The sequence below is a fragment of the Pteronotus mesoamericanus genome, unplaced genomic scaffold (genome assembly GCF_021234165.1).
Source record: "Pteronotus mesoamericanus isolate MK-2021 breed Mesoamerican mustached bat unplaced genomic scaffold, CSHL_Meso_final contig_182, whole genome shotgun sequence".
Classification (NCBI taxonomy): Eukaryota; Metazoa; Chordata; class Mammalia; order Chiroptera; family Mormoopidae; genus Pteronotus; species Pteronotus mesoamericanus.
The window spans coordinates 21745429-21770062 of NW_026555078.1; the positions used below are offsets into that span (position 1 = coordinate 21745429).

The window sequence follows — 24634 nt, forward strand, 5'->3', positions numbered from 1 at the left end:
ATTTTTCTTCTTGTTTAGACTCCTCTATAATAAGCATACATTACTTTCATATCAGAAAAAAACAGTAAATATTTATTTTACAGTATGCCTACTCTAAAAGACCTCATTTGAAATAATAATTGTCAATCTTAGGGAAAGGCTAATAAAGTCCAAGGCTGACTCAGAGAACCAAAGATCCATGTCTACACCACAACCCTTCTGAAAATGATGAGAAACCTCGTGCGCCACAGTCGAGCTTCCGCCCCTATCGAGGCTGCTGTAAGCTCTATGGGAGAACCCACTCCTTCTTCTCACAGCAGCCATTGCACCTTCAACGACCTGCCCACGTTTCTTATGGCTGAGCAGGAGGATCACAGGGAAAGAGGACGCAAGAGCCCTACTCCCTGTCTCAAAGGAAGAAGTTTTTCTTATGAAACTATTAAAATGACCCCAAATAAGCTACACAAGTTTTGAAATATAAGTCATGAGTTGTGTTCAGGAACCACATATAAAAGCCTCTCATCTCTCAAGAATAAATATAAAACAAAATCTGTGAGTGCCACCTTGTGGCAAGTCTGACTACTACATGACCACCTAGCCGCTCCATGGCTGACCACTGGGCTCCGTGCAGTATGGCCTCGGAGATACAGGTTCCATCATAGCCTACCACTCTGAGCCCAGGTTCCCCACAGCACCCGGTACTATTCATTTTCCAGGATTTCTAGTTTAGATCTCAGGGATGTCTTTTTGAGGACAAGCGGGAATGCAGGGGCAGGGGAACAAAATGTAGGATGTGCTCATGCGTTTGTGCACTACAGCGGACGGTCCGAAGCCGCCCTTTGTGTGTGCGCGTGCGTGCGTGTGTGCATCTGTGCACGCATGCCATGGTACAGCCACATGGCAGAAATATGTAGGGTAACTGTTTCCTCCCCCAAGAGTATTTACCAATTTTATAAAGCTAAGAAGAAAAAAGCTTTACAGTTACGGGCAATGAGTTTTGTGCTAGAAGTTTTATTTATCAATGTTAGAACAACCATCACCAACTTGGGCACAATTTCAAAACAGAGCTCTCGTTGGATTCTGGCCACAAAATTATTTTAAGATTATTACAATCTCATAAAGTAAGAAAGTTTTCCTAATATTTTAGAAAAAATACTAATCACTAACCAAGTTAATTTCATGCTTAAAGTGTTGGCCTCACATTTTGAAAGATAAAAACACCACTGTTTTGAATATCTAAACACATTAATTAATCTCAGTGTTCCAGGTATGAGAGGAGATGTGGAAATCCTCACATTGCAACCTAACCAAATGACTCCAAGAAAGAATTCAATGCTCGAAAGAGGTCAGTGTTGCAAATCTGATGGAACACAGAACACTGAAGAGGCCTGATATTGCTTCTGAGAAAAGATAATCGTCCTCTGCAAAAGGGATTAAGCTGAAAAACCTTGCAGTTATGGGCAGGAGGATTGCAACAAGCAGACAATGAACAGCATGAAAGAGAAAGCTAAGCAAATTATCAAAGGTCGCTTGGGAGATGGTGCTTAGACTTCTCTCTGCCCCACCCAGGTTGACGGCCTATTTCCAGAAAAGGATTCCCTCCAGTCTTAGGGTGGAAGCGCAGGGCAGGAAGCTGCTGTTTTGGTCCTGGACATGTCAAGGGGCGCATTCTCAAGGGTGTGAAATAAACTGAAGTGATTCAGATGGGATGGATCGCAAACACGTGTGCTGTGGGACAGCATTAAGCCAAAGAATTTATAATTATGAGGTTGAGCTGGGAAAATCAATCTGAACTTTTGTTTATATCTCCAAACCCCTGGAAGAACTTTTTCTCCCCTTCTGACCTGACGGGGTTGAAATACTGGACACCCTGTTGGAGAGAAATCAACACAGAGCAGGAAACAGGCGTATCAGAAACCTGAGAGTCCTGACATGTCACTTCAGGGAGAATCCTTCACTTACCATCTGCACAGGGAAAAGCAGAAGAGAAAGAGTAAAATAAATTCAAGGCCTTCCCTGTCCATACAAATAAAATAAAGAGAGGAAAAAATAATTTTCATTCTGTCCAACTAAAAATCAAAACCATAAACCCCCCCCTTAAAATAGTAGCCATGCTCCACCAGAAGCATCCAGGGATCAGTATGGGTTAGTATTCTGAGCTGCATCACAGGCTTTGACAATTAACAACGTATTCAAACAGGAAGAGGTGACTTTTCCACCTTGGCTCCAGCTTCCCAGCTGTCCTAACCTGGGTGGAGAGCAGCTCTCACGACAGCTTGATGGGAAGGTCTTCCCCGTATTTCCGGAGCAGCTTCTGATGGTTGTGGTCCACAGACCACTGCTGCGGCAGGTGCTTGGGCTGCATGGAGTCCAGGAAGTGCTGGCGCCAGCGGCTCTCCAGCTGCATGAGTGAGCGCAGCCCGCCCTGGCTGTGGCACTGCACCACCTTCAGCCCGTGAGGAATGTACTTTTCATTAAAAATCCTGCCAAGACACAAAAGTACAGAGGGTCTGAGGGAAACGGGCACAAGACGGTCTCACAGATGGCGCCAAACACTGTGAGCCAAGGGGCTTCCACAAGGGCATGTATAAGGCAGGTTGCTAGACTCCTAAGGGGCTGGCTACTTTCAAGTTTTTGAAGCATCCTCTTTCCCACATATGCCTTTAGAAAAAATAGTCCGGGCATGTTGCGCACAATCCAACTGAAGCATTTGGGGATTCTGAGCTATACGTGTGGGGAAACCACTGCCTGATGCTTAGCCCCTTTTAGACGGGCCCTGCCGTCCGGCGGATGGTGAGTGAGGAATGCTGGACCTGTGTTTACTCCAGGGTCCTCAGTTACCAGCTCATGCTTCCTTTATTCATACTGAACTGTACCCAGTATTTATAGGAGGTTGTTAAATCAGGCCATATGTTTGTTTTTTATGACAGTTTAATACCTGAATGTAAAATGCAAGGTGGGCCATTTCTTTAGTACCTTCCTTCTCACCAAAGAACGCCAAATCACATTCCTGAGAAATGCTGCAGCGTTCGCTCCCTGTGCAGCTGCTGCTGCGTGACAGGAAAATGAATGCCTGCCTCCTTCCCAGCTATGCTGAAGGGCCTTAGCCGCTGCTCGGACCCCATGTGAACAGTGCTTTCGCCCCCTCTGAGTAAAGATTACCTTTCCTGCCGACTAAAGGTTATCTGCCCCGCAGATTCAGCGCCTCTCCCTGCATCCACACCCCACTCTCATCCTCCCTCCCAAGACTCCATGAGTTGAGCGGTGTTGGTGGCCTCTGGGTATTTCCAGACATTTTATTACTTAGCTCCCAAGCACCCCACTAACTAGTCTATGTTTCCCTAAACAGCTGTTCTTCCCAGTCCTAGATATCCAAGCTCATAGCCCTTCTATCCAAGTCAGTAAGATAAATTCATTAGAAAGGTCTGCGGCTGGAAGAAGTCTGGCTGTTTAGAAAATACATTTGAGAACTGGATAAAGGAGCCAGTGTCATGAATTTCTAATATGACCTTGACAAGTTAGTAACCTCAGGATATCTACTATAAAACTTGGAAAACAACATCTATTCTATAATGCCAGTAAGTGTCAAATTCAATAATAAACTTTCTTAAATTCTGAAAGATTTTTTTAAAATGTAAGATATACTGTTAGCAGTTACCAGTAAGAAACCTAAATGCCACCTCACTGGGTTTGTTAGAAGAAATAATCGAGACAAGTTATGTAAAGTTTATTAGCTTGGTTAAATAGATTAGTATATCTATAAATATTTGTTCAATAAGTATTTGTTGGTACAGTTAAGGTATTTTGGTTTTTTGATAACAAAAATACTATGAGCAACCAGCATCACTATCAGGGTTTTGTGAACTTGTCAGTTCAATTATTTCGCCCCCGGGACTGCTGAAAAGAGAGAGAGTTGGGAAGCAAAACCATAGCAAGTGGCCTAGAGTCTTAATCATCTGTGCCATGGACCCATTCATTTCTCAGGACCACAGACTTCTCATTTAGGAACACTGAATGAAGCCATATGAACCCCACTATGTACTCAGGGAGAAGGTCTGAGGAAGCAAGGAAGGAAGGAAAAAGGAGAAAAGTAATTTAAATAGTAACAGTAATTCTGGCCAACATTCCATTCAGTGCGTCCGTACTCTGGAGTGCAGGTAGGAGAGGAAACATGAGTCCACTGGTCGCAGTTGCCACAGACCTGGAGAGGTGAAACGCAAAACCACATATACTGTATTTCTTGGGCAACCTGAGTGATTTGAGGGTATTTTTTGACTATTACTTTCATTTTATGTGCAGACTTGAGGATATACTTTTGCATTACATATATAAAGCACAACTCTATGGCATTTGAACTCTCCTGCTAATAATGAAAATGGACCTAAGTCCATTGACCTTAATGGGTCAAGGATAGAAGGAAAGGCTCCTGTGGAAAGGAAATTCTCAAACAGATTGTTCTAGCCCATCCCCCATGGTATTTTAAGTCATTCAGTACTTACTGGGATGATCGTGAGGTTTTGCCCTGCACCTAAACAACTGAACCCCCTCCCTGGCAAGTGTTCCCACTAAGTAGTCAGGGTTAAGGTCACTGGATTACGCCTCACTCCCCTCTCTGATAAGAACTGTCAATGGTACCTGGTCTCCAGGCAGGCAGCCTCTTGAAGCATCTCGTTCGTGACTGTGTCTGTGTTATAAAACTCTCTGAGCGCTCGCAGCAGCTCCTCCTTCCGATGGGCAGGCAGGCTCTCGGCGTTGAGCAGGGCCCTGGCCCCGGAACGCATCTGCCGGCGCTCCGGGTCCTCCAGCAGGCGCAAGCCCTCCTCAGAGCCAATGGGGGCCTGGAACTCCTTGGCCAGCTGCTGCTTCAAATGGTTGTCATAGTAGTTAGAGATGGCATGGCAGGAGGTGCAGAGCAGCAGCACATCGTGGGAGTTGTGGTCCTTCATCTCAATGGGGAAGTGCTTCCGGTACTCGTGTGGAATCACGTTCTTCCTGAGCAAGCCCACCCGGAAGGCAGTGCTCATTAGCATATGGCACAGAACATACCTGTAGCTAGCAGAGGGGCTCCTGGCATTCTGATCTGGACCTAAACATGCCTGTGAAGCCTTGGGCGCCACAACCCAACAGAGATGACATAAAGGCAATACTACTTATTCTACTCTCAGCCCGCCCACCTACCTGTGCCTTAAGGTCCTCTCTTCTTGAAGTGGGGATAGACTACCTGCTATTAGGTTTCAGTGCTTCCAGAAGGAAAAGTATCAGAGAAATGAAAAGAAATTCTAATGGCCTTTAATATCTGGAAGACACATCTCTCAAACAATGTAGCAGGTAACCTCTACTCCTGAACTTCCGGAAACCTGGTGACATGAAAAAGCCAACTTCCTTCACTGGAAGCATGCCTTACTCTAAGATTATTTCCCTGGTTCATCAAAGTCCATCATTATTTTCTAAGGAGAACTAGGCTCTCAAGAAAAATTCTTGCCCTCACCAGCATGGCTCAGTTAGGTTGGGTGTTGTATTGCAAAGCAAAAGGTTGTCATTTCAATTCCTGGTCAGGGCACATGCCGGGGTTGTGAAGTTGGTCCCTGGTTGAGGCACATGTGAGAGGCAACAAACTGATGTTTCTCTCACATGTTGATGCCTTCCTCCCTCTCTCCCTCCTTCCTTACCCCTCTCTCTAAAAATAAATATATAAAATCTTAAAAAAAAAAAAAGAAGAAGAAAAACCTCTTGGCAGCAACAACTACTTGTTTCACTTTGCAAGGGGAGAAAGGAAGAGAGTGAGTTACCCCACAGGAGCCAGGGAGAAAGCTAAGTGTCTGGGCACTCAGGCTCAACCAGCAGCTTCACCTTCATCGTGAGGGAGCCTGGCACAGACTAGTCTTCCCAGACTTTTCCAGCGTGTGCCTTTGGGTCGTCTGGATACTTCCTGAGCAGTACCAAAGATGAGACGGCTTGTAAGCCCCTCAAGGAAGGATTATAATGATGCAGCAAGAAAGGCAGCCTGTAAAGGAACTAGTCTCCGTTCCTTCGTGAGCAAAAGGGAACTACTCTCTTATGACAAACTGTTACGGAGAAGACTACTGCACTCCAGAAACTAAGAACTGGGCTCAGGAAGGGTAGAGGCTACGAGAGCAAGGCCAGGCCCAGTGTTAAAACTCTCCAGGAAACCGGGATGTGCCCTAAGGACAAGTCTCTCGGCCAAAGTGGGCGGACTCCAGCAGGCCCCCGAGGGCTCTGCATGTGGCTGCAGAGGCAGTTTCCCTCGGAGGCAGACAATCAGGGTAGGCAGCCCACACTCACCGAATGTAGGAGTCTTTCTTGCCACACACTACACACAGGTTCTCTTTAACCATCAGGTAGTAGTCTCCCGGGGATTCAGGTCTTCCTGCAGGTTCAAACTGCAGCTTGACCACAAAAGGCTCTTCGCTCACCAGCTCTTAGAGAAAAGAAGCTTTGGTTAGTGTCTGGCTGCCCATCCTTCCCCCAGAGAAGAAAAATAACCTTAATTATTCTCATCTGTGGCCTGGCAGACATCACTATTTGGCAGTCTTGAATAGCCCCATCTCGCATGACTCAAGGGCTCCCTGCTTTACATCACTCCCCACCTTGGCCAGAGCCCGCATGAACCTAATCTGTAGATAAAATATGACAGGTAAATCTCAAACCTCCAATGCCTTTGTCCAGGTACCACTGAGCTTTTCTTCGATCACAAGTGCAGAGGGGCTGTCCATCAGGGGCGTGGAGGAAGCAGTTATCATAGAGCGGTGACTTTCTGCAGGGAAGGGAGAGAGAAATCTAAAACTGCGAGCGAACTGTTGGTGAAGGCACCAGTCACCTTCCCACGTTCTCTTCCGAGTGACCCAAGCTACTCTCAACACTGGGGACAAACATTACATTTATGGGAAACAACAAAACAAAACAAAACCCAAACAGGGAAAGAAACCATGTTAATTCCTCCATCTGCATTGGGCTAGGAAACAGAATTTAAAGTGAATAGTTTATACTTCCAGTTTTTATATGTATGGACTGGGACATTAGGGAGTGGGTTCTGTTATGAAAACAAACAGGAACAGAGCACCAAGAATACTGCCCTAGAGAGTAATCAATCTTTGGATTAAACAAAGTAAATTAAAATTAAAGAACATCAGGCTAAAATAATAGAGGCCACGTAGGTTTATTTCTGGCTCAAAGGTAACACTTATTTCAATTTGACCATCCCATTCCTAAAGGCACTTTGCTATAGGGACCAAACTTCCACTCCAAAGTCCTTATTAGTCATCTTTCTGCAACAGATGCGTAAGTTACAGAAACGTTCTCCTTGGCTAGAGAGTAACACTGACTTAGAGCTGGATGCCATTCTAAATGGTCCAAGACAAAATGAACAAGAAATCAAATGATGCATTTCTCCTGAAAAGTATGAGGCACTTCATGTTATTCATTGTCACAGCTATTCTGAAGCAAGCAGGAATAATAATTATACCCTCATGGAGAAAGTACAGGTTTAAGGTCAAATCGGGGCCAATGATAAAGCTATGTTAAGCTCTCCTTATTTCTACTCCAACTGCCCAACAACTAAGAAGTAAAAGGGGAAAGGGGAAAAAAATACACAAATAAATCAAAGGAGAGCTCCAAATGTCCTTGAAGGAAAGGAAGAATAGTATTAACCCCTGGAGAACCTTTGCTTTCTTACCCATAAGCCTTCCCCCAGATCCAAGATGAGACATCACACACCCTTTCCTGGAAGCTAGGCCTCTGACCCTTTATTAGACATGGAACAAGTCAGTTACCTGGCAGAATAGCCCACTCCCAGGGGCTTTCTTTTATGTTTTCTGGGGTCTCTCCCTTGGTGGTTGCCTGGCACCATTACGTCGATCTTAGACTTCTTATTTCTTGGCTTCTGCTGAGATTCTGTTGCCTCCCCATTAACCTCTTCTCCCAATCTGCTAATTCCTTTGCTTCGGAATGGGATGTCTACCACATCCTGGCATTTCTCCAAGACCTTTCTCCAGCCAGTGAGGTCATCACTGTCTTCTACAGTTGGATTCCTAGAGAAAGGGTATCCAAGAAGATGGAGAAAGAGAGCCACTGAAATCTGGGCATCCCTGGCAGCATAAATTACCTGAAGAGAAAAGTCAGAGATCAGTGGAATCTGGAAGGCAAACCAGAGAGAGCAACTTTAAAGTCATCACAGAGATATAAGCAGCTTTTAGGTCTAATTCAAGATGTATAATTACCTAGGCACAGTGTACTTCCTAAAAACCTTTTATTATGAAAACTTTCAAACTATACAAAAGCAAATTGAATAGTGCAATGAATCCTCACCCTATGTTTTAACTAAAGTGGTTAAAATAAAGACTGACTTTTTCCTCACCTGAGGACATTTTTTTCATTGCTTTTAGAAGGACAGGAAGGGAAAGAAAGAGGCACCGATGCAAGAGAGAAGCATCAACTGGATGCCTCCCATACACACCCAGACCGGGGATGGAGCCTGCAACCTAGGTATGTGCCCTGACCGGGGATCAAACCCACAGCCTTTGGACTATGGAATGACACTCCTAACCAACCGGCCAGAGAAATAGTGACTTACTTTAGGTGCTCAAACATCCTAATCTATAAAAATCAGTGAAGTTTCTATCTATCTGCTACCAAACCTGCTAGACAGATATTGTCCAAGCCTGGGATAGGGTAGTTACTACAGGTCTGACAACTAGCACATGAACTTCACTTTGGGGATGATCATCATCTAGAATAGCTGAGACCAACATTCATTAAGAGGTCTGTATGACTATAGTGAAGTTCATTGCCATACTGATTAATAAGATGTTGAAAACAAGGAACACAAAAGGTTTCAAAGATGGGCTTCAAATCCGAAGTCACAAGGCCCATTTCTGGAATTTATTAGGTAGTGATAAGTCATTCTCCCAAGGAGCAGGTCACAGGCAAGCTGGTCATAAATAAAAGTAGTCAAAGCTATAATTAACAGCTTTTCTTAACAAAGGCTATAAAGACTTTTAAGATTTTTTTAAAAGATTTTATTTATTTTTAGAGAGAGAGGAAGGGAGGGAGAACGAGAGGGAGCGAAACATCAATGTGTAAGAGACATATCAATCAGTTGTCTCTCACACCCCCTCACCTGGGGACCTGGTCCAAATCCCAGGCATGTGACCTGACTGGGAATCAAACCGGCGACCTTTCAGTTTGCAGGTCGGCACTCAGTCCACCGAGCCACGCCAACCAGGCCTAAGATTCCTTAAATTACTTTAATAACCAAGCATGGCAAACAATACTATTAGTAAGGATTTTTTTTTAATGCTTCTAGAATAAAACAAGTTTGGATAAAATTTTCCACCTAGACCCAACAACAATCTACATATCTATCAGCAAGTTGTCTCCTACAGGAAAGAGTGTGCTTGAATACAAAAAGTTCAGAGTGCTTTTTAACAAATTATTTTAAAATGGAAAAAAACAAAACAAAACAGGAATTTGCAACAAATGGTACCAGAACTACTAGATAGCCACATGCAAAAGAATGAAGTTGGACCCCTACTTCACATCACACACAAAAATTAACTCAAAATGGATCTTAAGCCTAAGTATAGGAGCTACAGTATAAGATTCTTAGAAGAAAACATAAGAGTAAATATTCATGACCTTGGGTTAGGCAGTGACTTCTTAGATATGATACCAAAAGCATGAATGACTTAATAAATAACTGGATATCATCAAAATTAAAAACTTAATGTGTTTTAAAAGACTCCGCCCAACCTAGGTGTTGGGGGTGGATGGGACATGACTGTTAATGGGTATGGTGTTTCTTTTTGGGGTGATGAGAATGCTCTAAAGTTAAATTTTGGTGATGGTTACACAACTCGGTAAATATACTAAGATCTGTTGACTTGTACACCTTAAATGGGTGAATTTGATTGTGTATCAATTATGTTTCAGTAAAACTATTAAGAAGAAGGAAGTAAAGAAGGAATGAATGAACAAACCAAGGCACGAAGAGGTAACTTAGGGTCACAGCAATCAGACATGGCTGTAGAAAACAAATTTACATAATTTGATTTTCAGAACTCCTTCTCCTTCCCAGGATAATATTAACCTTAAGACACTAACTGCTGAGTCTTCCCATTAACAATAATGGAAAGAATAAACAAGTGGTGACTGACTTGGCAACGCGGAGAAGGCTGAAACCTAAACCTGTAATAGGAGGTAGTAAGCCAAAAATTAAAAACCAAATGAATGCGAGCCACAAAGAATGGCAAACGCATAAGGAATAGGAGGTGGCACATATCCGTGAAAGCAAGGATGTAAGTAGGGGGAAAACAGGCGGATAAGGTGAAAGCCTCCATAAAGAACACAAACACCAGACCTCTTTATACCACAGGGCCAATTACCCCTTCGCTAACCTAAAAGAACAAAAAGTTTGTAGAACCAAAACTAAAATGGAGTCACTTGTATCAGGAACAAAATGGAGCTGGCCAAAGCAGGCACATTAAAGAAAACGAAACTTCACCCAACATAAATTGCAGGAATTTATAGCTCTCCACAGAAATCAGCGGAGGATGCCAGCCAATCCCTCAAACACCAAGTCTGTTCACACCATCCTCGGAGTTCCTCGTTCCTCTCTTAGCTACCCTGATCCAAATAAGGAACAAGACCACTGGGCAACCAATCAGCTGAAAAAGCCGAATAACTTCCACATTTACCGATAAAAACCCGTGAGCAACTCGGAGCTCATTGCTCCCATAGTCTTGAATTTCCCAGCTTGCAGGTTGAAATCCTTATAATAAACTCATCTTTCTTCTTTGTTTTAATCAGTGTGCAGAATCCGGTTTGACCAGTTTAAGTCATATAATAGCTAAATCACAGAGGATCTGACCTAGTAATATGAGGCACGGCGGAGGCTGGAGGCACAGTGTCACCTGGAAAAGAGGGGACTGCGCGAACGCCTACATTTTGAAGGGTGAGGCTAACAGCACCCCTTCCCCACTCAGCTCCCAGAACGTAGGCTGTGCGCTTACCCACAGGGCAGAAACTAGAAGACTCACCTCTAGAAAAACTGAGGAGGCTGTGAGAAAAGACTTCTAGTTATATTTGACTGCAATCTCTAGTTACTGATAATAAAACCCACTAGTCCGAAAGCCCTGGCCATATATGCTGTGTTCTAAATTAATTTTTTTAATGTCAAATTTAAATATTACTGGGTTGGTCAAAAAGTTCATTTTTTTTTTCTGTAAGATGGCTCTAGTAGTGCTTAGTTGTTTTTAACTTCATTTGAAACAATTTTGTTAGATTTTATCGTGACAGCTGTCATATCAGCGTGCATTTTAAAAAAACATCAAAATTGGTGAATTTTTGTGTAGCCATTTTAATACTGAAGATAGAAGAAAATACACAACATTTTCAGCATATTATGCTTTATTATTTCAAGAAAGGTAAAAAGGCAACTGAAGTGCAAGAAGAGATTTGTACAGTGTACAGGGAAGGTGCTGTGACTAATCAAATGTGTCAAAAGTGGTTTGCAAAGTTTCATGCTGGAGATTTCTTGCCGGATGATGCTCCACGGTTGGGTAGGCCAGTTGAAGTTGATAGTGATCAAATCAAGACATTAACTAAAAACAATCAACGTTCTACCATGTGGGAGGTAGCCGACATACTCAAAATACCCGAATCAATAGTTAATGGTGAAAATGAAAAATGTGTCTCTGATTTTACGGGGAAAAAACCATACATGCTTTTTGGCCAACCCAATATTTTCTGCATTTTCTGAAATTTCATTAAGCATTATTATCTTGGGTATCCTCAGACAAGGCATCTATTTTAAGGCATTTCTGCCCAATACTTGTAAATTATTTGAGGATTAGAATTTTAAAAACAATTATAGTTCACAGGCGATGACTTCCCTTCTTCAGCCACTCTGACAAGAAGTACCTGGTCCTCCGTGAGATCCTCGGCATCCCAGTTGCTGCAGCGAAGTACAAGGGACTTGTCAAGGGGGAAGTTCAACACAGTCTCAGCAAGTGATTTCAGGCTAAGTCCATTACAGAGCAAATTGTTTCTACAAAAAATAAATAAAATCATGTATTGAAAAAAGGCAAATGGCAAGAACAGGCAATAAAAAAATACAAATAAATGGCCAATAAACAGATAACAGATACTTAATCTCACTAAACCTCAAATAAGATAAAACAATATACAATTTTTAAAATGTATTAGATTGCAAAGATTTATTTAGAGTTAACTATATTTAGTATTGGTGGAGCATGAAGAATCAGACAGTCTAACCAGAATTTGTGAATTTTACATTTTTACAACTTTTATGAAAAACAGTTTAACAATAAATAGCAGTCAAAATATTGAACATGAAATTTCAGATTCCTGGCCAGGTGGCTTAGCTGGTTCGAGTGTCATCCCAATAGCCTAGATTGTGGGTTCCATCGCCAGTCAGGACACATACAAAAAGCAACCAATGAATGAACAAAGAAGTGGAAAAACTAATCAATGTCTGTCTGTCTCTCTCTCTTGCTTCCTTTCTCTCTCTCTAAAATCAATCAATGAAAGAAAGAGAGAGAGGTAGGGAGGGAGGAAGGAAGGAAGAGCGAGCCAGCCCTGGCCAGTGTGGCTCAGTTGGTTGGGGCATCAGCCCATAGACTGAAAGGTTGCAGGTTCAATTCCTGGTCCAGGCACATGCCTAGGTTGTGGGTTTGGTCCCTAGTCAGGGTACGTATGAGAGGAAACTGATTGATGTTTCTCTTCCTTCCTTTCCATCTCTCCAATATCACTAAGCATGTCCTTGGGTGAGGATAAAAAAGAAAGAAAGAAAATTCTGATTCAGCAATTCAACTTTTAGAAATTCAGTCTAAGGACAAATGTACATAAAATAGTGTTCGTTATAGCACTATTTAAAGTAGCAAAGAATTAAGATCAACCTAAATATCCATCAATAGAAGACTGGTTAAATATCCATGCAATTAAATTCCATACAGCTATTAAAAATAAGGATGTGGATCGCCCTGGCTGGTGTGGCTCAATGGACTGAGTGCCAGCCTGCGAACCAAAGGGTCACTGATTCGATTCCCAGTCAGGGCACATGCCTGGGTTGTAAGCCAGGTCCCTAGTAGAGGGTGCGCGAGAGGCAACCACACATTGATGTTCTTCTCCCTCTCTTTCTCTCTCCCTTCTCCTCTCTCTAAAAATAAATAAATAAAATCTTTTAAAAAAAAAAGATGTGTCTCTCTCTATATGGATGTTAAAAGATGTCCATGAATATTAGTTAAATAAAAAGAGAATGTGAAGCAAAACATTGTTATGGCCCCTTTACGTTTATCTATACTACATAATAAATGTTTGTATGTGATTTTAGGTCTGTGATCACAGAGAGAGAAAAAACAAAGAGATAACTAGAAAGAAATCAATCAAATGTTAGTGATATTATCTCTGGTTATGAGATTTGGGATGATTATATATCCTCTTTATGTTTTTTCTGTTTGCGTTGACTACTATTTGTGTATTACTTTTCAAATTTGAAAAAATGATTAGGCTATTTTCATTGAGGGGGTGAAAATACAATCAAAATGAGAAACCTTTCTGCTCTTCAAACACTGTCTAACATAGCTGCAGGGTGGTAAAAAGAAAAAAAATTTGTCCCAGGATTGGAGATTCCAAACACGAGGTAACTGTGAAATTAAGCACATGTCTGTCTACAAAAGTGGAGCTTGATTTCTGGTTACCAAGTGTGAGACTATAAGTTTTGAGCAGGAAGCTTGGAAGTGGAGGTTCACATTAGTGTTATAACATGCAGGATTCCCTCAGGTACTGTAGGAAATGAAATCATTAAAATGATGAAGAAAAGGAAGTTCTGCCTTCCAAAAACAAGTAATAAATTGATGGATTTCATCACCCCGAAAGAAGTACTGACTAAAAAATTTTTAGAAAGTTCCAGACACACGTAAAATACATAAGGTCTTGGTTCGATTAATAGAACTTAAGAATTTGGGAGAAACATAAAACTTTTGTTTATTAGAAGTAATAAACTTTGTAACTTTTTGTTTATAAAAGTTATGCTTACTATTAAAAATTCAGCCAACAGAGCTGTATAATGGGGGAAGGGTAAAAGCCCTCCACCCCGCACTTCCACTCCTCAGGAACATGACTTTTAACAGGGTGTTGTGGCTCCTGCCAGACTTTCTCTATGCACAACAAATGAAGAGATAATTAGGTAGAGGGGTAGTTGTAGTTTTGTGGTATTTGTTTTGTCTCTTTTTCTGCAACTTGCTCTATCACTCAATGTATCAGAGACTTCCTTCTGTGACAGCAAGTGCAAATGTAATCATTACCCTCATTGAAGGACAGTACTTAATTTTTAGATATTTAAATATATTTAGGTCATTAGTCTTTTTTCAAATGTCATATTTGGGCCCTGGCTGGTGTGGCTCAGTGGTTGAGCATTGTCTCGCAGAGTGAAAGGTCACCAAGTTTGATCCCTGGTTGGGGCACAGGCCTGGGTTGTAGGCGTGGTCCCCGGTTGGGGTGCATGTGAGAGGCCATCGATTGATGTTTCTCCCCCTCTTGTCCCCTCTCTTCCCCTCTTTCTAAAAATAAATAAATAAAGTGTCATATTTGGGAAGGTTTCACATTTCTTGGTGACGAATGAAAAACAAAATGCTGCCTTTGCCACTTCAGAGTTTCACTAGGAAAGACTCCAAAATCACATACTATAGTCTATAATAAATCATCTTCGGTTAACATACAATACAAATGTAAGGAGTATGAAGAAAAGAATTTAGATTCACAGGCTGGTGCTCAATCCACTGAGCAACACCAGCCAGGGCGAGGATGTCACGTTTTTTTTATACTATAGTATCAGCATTTTAATTTTTTTTTACTGTGAAAGTGCTCAATAATACAATAATTTTTAAATTGTAATGAAATTTCATTAACACTGAAAGGTCTGATAAATGCTTCATTTTTATTTCTAGAAAAGTTTATGGTAATAAACTTATCACCATGGTCATATTCTTCTTCTGACACTTAGCCATTCTGCATATAGCCAAACAGAATTCAGAGAGAGAGAAGGAGAATTCAGAGCACCACTAATTTCTACATGTTCATAGAGAGGATTGTAATTGCATAGAAAGAGACCTTGCCCTCACTATTGTGGCTCAATGGATTGATCACTGTCCTATGAACCAAAGGGTCGCCTGTCTGATTCCCAGTCAGGCCACATGCCTGGGTTGCAGGCCGGGTCCCTGGTAGGGAGCGCGTGAGAGGCAACCACACATTGATGTTTCTCTCCCTCTCTTTCTCCCCCTGTCCCCTCAGTCTAAAAAGTATATAAATAAAATCTTAAAAAAAAAAGAAAAAGAAAAAGAAAGAGACCTGGAAAAACAAAGAATTCATATAATGATTTTACAAAAATTGTGGGCGATGGTGATGGTAATAGTTAAAATTTACCCAGAACTCTCTGTATTTCAAACACTATTTTTAAGTTCTCTATAGTTTATCTCTCTTAATCCTCACATCAGTCCTCTGAGGTATGAACATTATTACCCCTTCCTCACAGATGAGGGAACAAAGGGATGGTGAGGTTCGGTAACTTGCAAAGGTTGCACAGCTGGCAAGTGGCAGCGCTGGGACTCCGACCCACACACTCCAGGTCAATTCTTAGCCACTGTACACATGGCCTCTAGCAGCAGAGGAACACTGGGGACCCCCAGGGAGGCAATGCCAAAGTGGGGAGGGCCCCATGAAAGGCAGCTTCTGCAGTACCATTCCAAATATTTTCACAGAGCTCAAATTTTTTTACAGCAAATATTTTAATGTACTCCTTGAAAAAACTGATACTTACTTAGAAGCATTTTATTTATATATGCAAAACTACAAAGCTAAAATAAAATTTCATTGTATATTAAAAAGTTATGATCAGCATAGATTTTAATCAGGCCTTCTTTTAGTTTATCAAATCCTCCAAACTTTTTTTTTTAATCCTCACCTGAGGATATGCTTTTAAAGAGAGAGGAAGGATGGGGGAGGGAGAGAGAGAATGAGAGAGAGACATTCGTGTGAGAGAGAAACACCAATTGGTTACCACCTGTACACACCCCACCCGACCAGGGACCAAACCCACAACCTAGGTATGCGCCCTGACCAGGAATTAAACCCACAACCTTTTGGTGTATGGGATGATGCTCCAACCAACTGAGCCATCCAGCCAGGGCCAAACTTTTTTTTTTTTTAATTGATTTGAGAGAGAGAAGGAGACATCGATTTGTTGTACCACTTATTTATGCAATCACTGTTTGAGTCTTGTATGTGCCCTGACCAAGGGTCAAATCAGCAACTTTGGTGTATCGGGATGATGCTCTAACCAACTGGGCCACCCAGCCAGGGCCACAGATCTTCCAAACTTTTAATGCCAGTGTCCTCTAAGGCAGGGAGTGTGCCTGTTTCAGTCCACATTATTAAAATGCGGACCTGTATATATACAAGAAAAGGTAAAACTCCCTAAAAAAATTTAGAATATAATTTCCATAGAAATAATAGGGAAAGAAAAATTCCTCTTCCTCCCAGTAAAGGATTAAAGCTACCATCATTTTGTCCTAAAGCAGGGTTTCAAATTCAAATGCTTCAGGATGAGTCTTCGTTACAATGGGAGAGGTGGGGACTTGGGCAAGCTGCACAGAGCATGCTCTTCTAAAGAGGACAGGACTACCCCGTCAGCTGTTGCCATCTAGAACTGTCAACCTAGTACAGTCAAATCATCAACTTTTTCAAGAGAAGCCATAAATACCGATGTTTACATTAAATCTTCTGCATTTAAACTAAAATTTCCAAAAATATCATATGTAGAAAACAAAAGCAAAAATAATCTGTGGCCCTCATTTAGCCAGTAGGGCTATTAGCTTATACCCTGTAGCTTTAGGGGACAGCATATTAAATGCTTCATTTACAAAGACCAATTCTGGCCAGGTGGCTCAGTTAGCTGGAGCATCATCCCGTACGCCAAAAGGCTGTGGGTTTGATCCCAGGGCACATACCTAGGTTGTGAGTTCAATACCTGGTTGGGGTGTGTATGGGAGGCAACTGATCGACGTTTCTCTCTAATGTCAATGTTTCTCTCTCTCCTTCCTTCTCTCTCTAAAATCAATAAACACATCTTCAGGTGAGGATTTAAAAAAAAGAATATTTTTTAAAAATACAAATAAAAATAAGAAGACCATTTCTAGTTAACTAAAGTTTTCTCAGAAGTTGGAATATTTCCTCACAAATTAAATATCCAATCAGAAGCCTCTAGGCTTGTAGAGAATTTTAGATGCTTCATTATTGAGTTTCATTAATCTACAAATCTTGCTAAAGTACCTGTGCCACAGCTATAGGAATCCCAGAGCATTCGTACAAACCATACCTCTGCATCATGGCTAGGTAGCGGAGGTCCAGGCACCCCTTAACCACAAGGCCGTAATCCTGCAGAAGCTTGCTGGCATCTTCTGAACATCCTACTCCAACCTTTAAAATAGAGCCATCTGCCAAAATGTTCAATAATGTTTTTGGTAGTGTTTTTCCTCCACAGATCAGCTTGGGCAAGCGAACCAAGACACAGAAGCCACTTGGTGAGGCCATTTGAAGCAATGACAGAGGACTGGGTTTGCCTTCCAAGTTCACCTGCAACAGAGGGAAAAATAGGGTCACAGTTCACACCCTAGCACAATACCAAGTACAACATGACATTGTGGCAAAAAAAAGTCTTAAGAGGTACATCCTTAACTGCCCAAAGCTGACCGGATTTTGGTTCTAATCTAAGGATCACTATATACTAATAAATGCAATACACTCTGTGAAGCAGCAACTTAAGCAAAGGTTCCTGAGGGCTCAAACGCCAGAGCCTGAAATATGAGCAGTCCACAAATAGTGACCAGCTGACACAGAGGAGCACTAGGACACACATTGGCAAAGTCTTGTGAAATATGCTGGTTTTGGCCCTGGCCTGGTGACTCAGTTGTTGCTCTCTCTTTCTCACTTCTTCTCTTAAAAAAAAAAAAAAAAAAAAAAAAAATCAATGAGCATATCCTCTGGTGAGGATTTTAAAAAAAGAAGAAACATACTGGTTTTAAAAGGCTAACAACAGCAAAAAAAATCAGTGGAGCACATTGCCAAACAATGAACATGTTCTTTTCATTATCCAGACTCTCTAACATACATGTTAGTGACCTGGCTCATTTACCTTGTCATCTCTGCCTCAAGGTCTTATTTTTATTTTTCATTTTTTTAAAGATTGTATTTATTTATTTTACTTTATGTTAGAGAGGAGGGAAGGGAGGGAGAAAGAGAAGAAGGGAAACATCTATGTGCAAGAGATACATTGATCGGTTGCCTCTCACATGCCCCCAGTTGGGGACCTGGCCCACACCCCAGGCATGTGCCCTGACCAGGAATTGAACGAATGATCTCTCAGTTTGCAGGCCAGCACTCGGTCCACTGAGCCACACCAGCCAGGGCACAAGATCTTATTTTTAACAAGGGGTAGGATATGCAATACTAGTATAAATAGGTGGTACCTGTAATTATAATAAATCCTGGTAGTACAAAATGCTTTCTCAGCATTTTATGTCACAAATGTTGGCCATAAAAGAAAATATATGTATACTGAGCATAAGCTATGATCTTTATACCTTGAGATGAAAATAACTTTATATAGTATCTAGTCTAGTTTTAATCTTTTTTTTTATCCTCACCCGAGGATATATTTATTGATTTTAGAAAGAAAGGGAGGGAGACATCAATGTGAGAGAGAAACATGGATCAGTTGCCTCCCCTACCTGCCCCAACCAGGGATCAAATCCACAACCTAGGTATGTGCCCTGACCAGAAATCAAACTCACATCCTTTGGTGTATGGGACAATACTCTAACCAATTGAGCCACTGGCCAGGGCTAATTTTACTTTTCAATTACAGTTTACAGACAATATTATCCTGTATTAGTTTCAGAAGTATAGTTTGAATCTTTTTTTAGGTAATAGATAAGTTGGAGAAAATGCTAAAAGCTAAGGAAGTGATTCCCAGAAATACTTACATACAAAATTGACACTAATTAAAGGTTCCCTATAAAGTACCCAATAAATTCCAATCCTCATTTGCTGAAAGAGGAACTTTAAGGCCTACAGGTGAAGCAGTTCACTTAAACATGGAGAGAGAATGGCAAAGTCAGGACTAGAACATAGACTTCCCAATCTCTAGTACAGTATTTCTCCACTAAGATACATTTTGCACATACGCACACATACACCCAGGACGTTTGGTAATGTCTGGAGTAACTGTTGTTTGTCACAACTTGGGGGACAGGGCACTGGTATCTAGAGGCCAGAATGCTGATCGACATCATACAAGGTACAGGATAGCCTCTCACAACAAAGAATCACCTGCCCAAAAGTGGAGAGCCCTGCTCCTGGCAATGTGTTCTCTCACTACCATAGTATCAGCCTGCTAGGCATTGCACTGAGCACCACTGTGGATATAAAGTTATATAAGAGATGGAACCTACCTTACGGATGCAACCTTTTAGATGGAGTACAATACACACAAGCTTACACCCTTAGAAAGTGCATGGTAAGTACCAAGGGAGCGGTTCAAACAAAGTGTTCCAAGTAATCAAGGGAGGGATATTTTATTGTTGAGGTGAACAATATCACAGAGAAGAAACAATCAGGATCTCAAAGAATCCTTAAAAACAAAATTCGGGAAGGCCTTTGTCCTCAACTTCAACTTCAATGCTAAGTAAAACCATGGTTTAACTCACAAAGCCTTAGGATTTCCCTTCCCAGGCACTGCTTAATCCATGAGGCTATTTCCATATCTGCAAATGAAAGGATGCCAGTTTGATCTTTAATTATGTCCTACTTCTTGGGGCTCAGCCAGGGTCAAAAAGACCGACAAGAAACTGACTAATGGGTCCTGTTCTGTAATAATTCATCTGGATGTGGCCAAATTGCCTTTTTTATTGAGTAACTCTCCCTTTATGCGATACCAGCTTTCTCTAAGAAAAAGCTATAAATCTCCACTTCCAATATTTAGCCTGCTAATTTGATATAATACTCACTGCAAATTCCTAACAGTGAATCTCTGCACATCTTTTCAGTCAGGTTCCATTGTCTAAAATACATTAAGTAAATAGCTAGATAGGTGGACAGATAAGTTGTCTTTATAATATTGTTTCTGGACTGTGCTTAATATCCAATATATTACAATTAAGGTTTTCTCACTAGAAATCCCAATGTTTATGATTTCAATAGGTACCTAATTTATACTAAACATATAACTGAAAGAATAATGCCTCTGGCAGAGCCAATTTGGCTTAATTAACAAGATGTCTAGTCTTTATTTCTCACATATTTAACCCTCTTGCTTTCTAACACCTTTTTGTCTTCACAGGACTTACAACTCATGGAAAACAATGGAATCCTTAATGGAAAGACATATTTTAACTTCATGAGCATTATTTAATTCAGTAGTCTATTTTTTTTATTGGTCAACTCATAAAAAATGTTTGGCACATTAATAACATATATGTATATGTATTTATAAATTATATAAATAATGTAGGAAATATAGCACTATACTAAGACATTACATTGTTATATATACACAAAAGTAAAAATTTTAAATGAATGATGCCATCAACCATTACAGACAAAATTTCTAATATTTTCTCCCATATTTCAGTGATTCACTTAGAGAGCATTGGTTTAGAAAGCCTCTTTCCTGAGGGTCAGTTGATAATCCATTTTAGCTTCAGGATCCTTTTTTCTTTTCTTTCTAATAAAGCCCTGCAGCCCTGCCTGGGTGGCTCAGTTGGTTGGAGTGTAGTCTTCATACCAAAAGTTTGCAGGCTCAATCCCTGGACAGGGCACATACCTGGGGTGCGGGTTCAGGGAGTGTATGGGAGGCAACTGATCCATGTTTCTCTGTTTCTCTCTCACATCAATGTTTCTCTCTCTCTCATCTCTCTAAAATCAATAAACATATCCTCGGGGGCAGATTTAAAATAAATAAAGTACTGTATGATTATTGAAAAAAATACAATTATACAAAAATAAAAAATATGTCCAAACTTCACAACCTAAGAAGTTACAACCACTGTTAACATTCTGATACTATTTTCTTCCAGACTTTTTCTTTGCATATAAAAATATTTTTATTTTTAACATATTTGTGATTATATCCTATGAAGTATTTTAATTTTTATATTTTACTCTATTATGTTTTTATTACGTGAAATATCAAATATGATTTATATGTAACTTATAAAGCATAAGTAATATAATGAACACCTGTGAAATTACTCTAACCTTTCTGCAGAATTCTTTTCTTTTATCCTCGCCCATTTTTTTCATTGCTTTGAGAGAGAGGGAGAGATACATTGATGCCAGAGAGAAGCACTGATTGGTTGCCTTCCCATATGAACGGAGATCGAACCCACAACTGAGGTATGTGCCCTGACTGGGAACTGAACCCACAACTCTTCAGGACAATACTCCAAACAATTGAACTACATGGGTCAGTGCTATGCAGTATTCTTAAAAAAATCGGAGCTGATAAATTTCTGGAAAAGCCAGTGATTTTTTAAATGACCCCATGATGGCAGCAGAGAGTAAAGACTGATCTGGTACCACGTTCTGGACTGGAACATGTTAACTAATGAGCATCCCTAGTCTGTGGCATTTATATATCAGTTAAATTTAGACCAGGACTCTAAGACAAGAATAAGCTTGTCCTGTTCAAGTGACAGAATGAAGGCCCAATGAGGCTGGAAAGTAATGAGAAGGATGGGAAGAGACTAGAAGGAGAAAAATTCAGATGTTGAGAGAGGCCAGAGCATGTAAGTCCCTAAGAACATGCAAATAATTAAGGCATCTTGATTTTATTTGAAGCCATGGAAGGGTTTTAAGCAGAGGACTGACACAATCTGATCCGCATTTTTAAAGGATCACTTTGGTATGGAGAAGGGATTGTAGGGACACAAGAGTCCAAGCAGGGAGGCCAGTCAGGAGGCCACTGCAAAGATCCAGTTGAGAGATCCTTGAGGTTTGCACTAGGGAGGAAGTAGAGGAGATACAGAGTAGATGAATTCAAAATCTGTTTCAGAGATAGCACTGTAATACTTCCTAAATGAGAAGAGAAGCGTTAATAGTGAGGAAAGGAAGCTGACCTCAAGCGAGCCTGAAGCGGGCCTGCAGCAGGGTGCTCCTGGGAAAATGACCTTCACTTCAGTCATTATTTATTGCACCAATTATTTGTACCTGTTAAACAAGGATATCTGTAGCCAGAGAGATACTCCAGAAAAAAAATCAGGCATGAGTCATGGACCAAAAAGATATTTAACATCTCCATCCTCACATCTCCAGGGGGAAGGCAAAATAATAGCTGCTAAAACATGGCAGAATCCCTATTTTGTACAGGTGATTTATCCACAGTCGTACATCACCAAGGGTAACTCAGGGGGATCTGGAAACCCACACCTCTATCTGGCAGCATGCTGTGTTATTTCCAGGTTGCTATAAACATTTCTTTGAATTTCCATATACAGGGTCCGGCAGAAGTTAATGCCTGCTTGAATGTGCTTGGTAGCATAATAATACAGGTGGAATAATTTAAAGTGAAATTTGAACATTTCACCTAAAATGTCATATGGTATGCTTGAGTGTGATATTGTTATGTTATAGAATTACATGCCTATGATTTTGTAATAAAAGAAGGGGCATTATTTGTGCTGGACCCTGTATTTTGCCATTAAAGTAACATAACATACTATTATATAACTGCCTGTTTGTGTCTTGACTTCCAATCACATCACGTCTGTTGGACAACTATTAGGGTGAGGATGTAGCTCTAATTGTAATCTTAAAGATGGAGAAGACCAGGGATAATAGGTTTGGGAAGAAAAATCAAGTTCTTCTAGGAAAATGTTAAGTTTGAGATGACTATTAGACATTCAAGGAGAGATGTAAACAGGTGGATATATTTAATAAAAGGCTGAAGATTACAAAAAAATTACCAAAAACATAGAACTACCAGACAACCCAGCAATTCCACTTCTGGGTATTTAGCCAAAGAAAATGAAAACACTAATTTGAAAAGATATATGCAGCACTACACTTATTGCAGCATTATTTACAATTGCCAAGATATAGAAGCAAGTTGTCCATTGATAGATGAATGTTTAAGGATATGATAGATGTGTATGTGTAACACACACACACACACACACACATGCATGATGGACTCACCAATAAAAAAAGATGACATCTTGCCATTTGCGACAGCATGGATGGACCTAGAGGGTATTATGCTAAGTGAAGTCAAGTCAGACAAATACTGTGTGATTTCACTTCATGTGGAATTTAAACAAAAAGCAAACAAAACAAAAACAGACTCACAGACACAGTGAACAAACTGATGAGGTGATCCTGACCTTCAGTGTGTCGGCTCCCGCGCCATGGCACCCTCCCTCTTCTCAGGGCGGGGGATGGGGAACTCATCTACACCCGGAATGTGGCCAACGTGTCCGCCGACACCAAGGTGGTTTGTGCACGCCCCCACCATCTACATTGACTTCGGCAGGCAGAAGCTAGATGCCAAGATTGCTGCGGCTGCCCGGAATTGCTACAAAGGGACTAATGGGGCTTTACCAGGGAGATCAGCCCCAGGAATGATCAAAGACTGTGGAGCCACACGGGTAGTCCTGGGACACTCGGAGAGAAGGCATGTCTGCGGGGAGTCAGATGAGCTGATTGAGCAGAAAGCACCACAAGCCCTGGCTGAAGGACTTGGAGTGGTCACCTGCATTGGGGAGAAGCTGGATGAGAGGGAAGCTGGCATCACTGAGAAGGTTCTTTTCAAACAAACCAAGGTCATTGCAGATAATGTGAAGGACTGGAGCAAGGTTGTTCTGGCCTCTGAGGCTGTGCGGGCAAGACTGCAGCACCCCAACAGGCCCAGGAAGTACAGGAAAAGCTCTGGGGATGGCAAAAGTCCAATCAGTGTGCCTGGTGCAGTGGCTCCAAGCACCTGCATCATTCACGGAGGTTCTGTGACTGGGGTGACCTGCAAGAAGCTGGCAAGCCAGCCTGATGTGGATGGCTTCCTCATGGGTGGTGTGACCCTCAAGCCTGAATTTGAGGACATCATCAAGCCAAATAAGCCCCATCCATCTGCCCTACCCTTCCTGCTATGCCAAGGGCTACAAAGCTCAGAGGCCCGGTAACTGCTCTTTCCCCCTCACGGATGCTTCTGATGATATCACCTGTCCCTTCCCGGGGCCTAATCCAAACTGTACTTCTCCTTTACCATTTATATCTTACTTTGTAATGGTTGGGGCCAGGCCAATCTCTTCTCTACTGACTATAATAGTGGGATTGAAACATGTCACCAAAGTGGCTTCTCCTTGGCTGAGAGGTGGAAGGTGGGGAGTTTGCTCATGGGTCCCCTCCGTCCGCAACAAAGGCAGGAAGGAGAAGCCATCCATCTCTTCCATCTTGCACCACGGGCCAAGGGCTGGGAGACAGCCCCGTCCTCCCCTCAGAAGCCGGGGGTTCTGTCCTTACCCCTAGTGCCAACGCATGTGTGTTGTGTAAGTGAGCAGTCCCACCTGGGGAG

The 24634-nt window shown here is 41.5% G+C and overlaps 1 protein-coding gene and 1 pseudogene across 1 annotated transcript in view; one reads left to right on the plus strand and one right to left on the minus strand.

Annotated features, from left to right (window-relative positions):
- Positions 1-983: 983 nt before the first annotated feature.
- The window catches only part of EXD2 (exonuclease 3'-5' domain containing 2), a 39042-nt gene continuing 15391 nt past the window's right edge, over positions 984-24634 (minus strand). The window contains exons 4-11 of the mRNA XM_054567371.1: positions 17390-17646; positions 11917-12043; positions 7770-8101; positions 6648-6754; positions 6283-6418; positions 4615-4971; positions 2228-2462; positions 984-1944 (exon numbers count right to left, since the gene is read on the minus strand). Of these exons, the coding sequence (XP_054423346.1) occupies positions 2246-2462; positions 4615-4971; positions 6283-6418; positions 6648-6754; positions 7770-8101; positions 11917-12043; positions 17390-17646 (1533 nt within the window). The 3' untranslated portion in view covers positions 984-1944; positions 2228-2245. The remainder of the gene's footprint in view (positions 1945-2227; positions 2463-4614; positions 4972-6282; positions 6419-6647; positions 6755-7769; positions 8102-11916; positions 12044-17389; positions 17647-24634) is intronic.
- LOC129066057 (triosephosphate isomerase-like) lies at positions 19545-24242 on the plus strand (annotated as a pseudogene).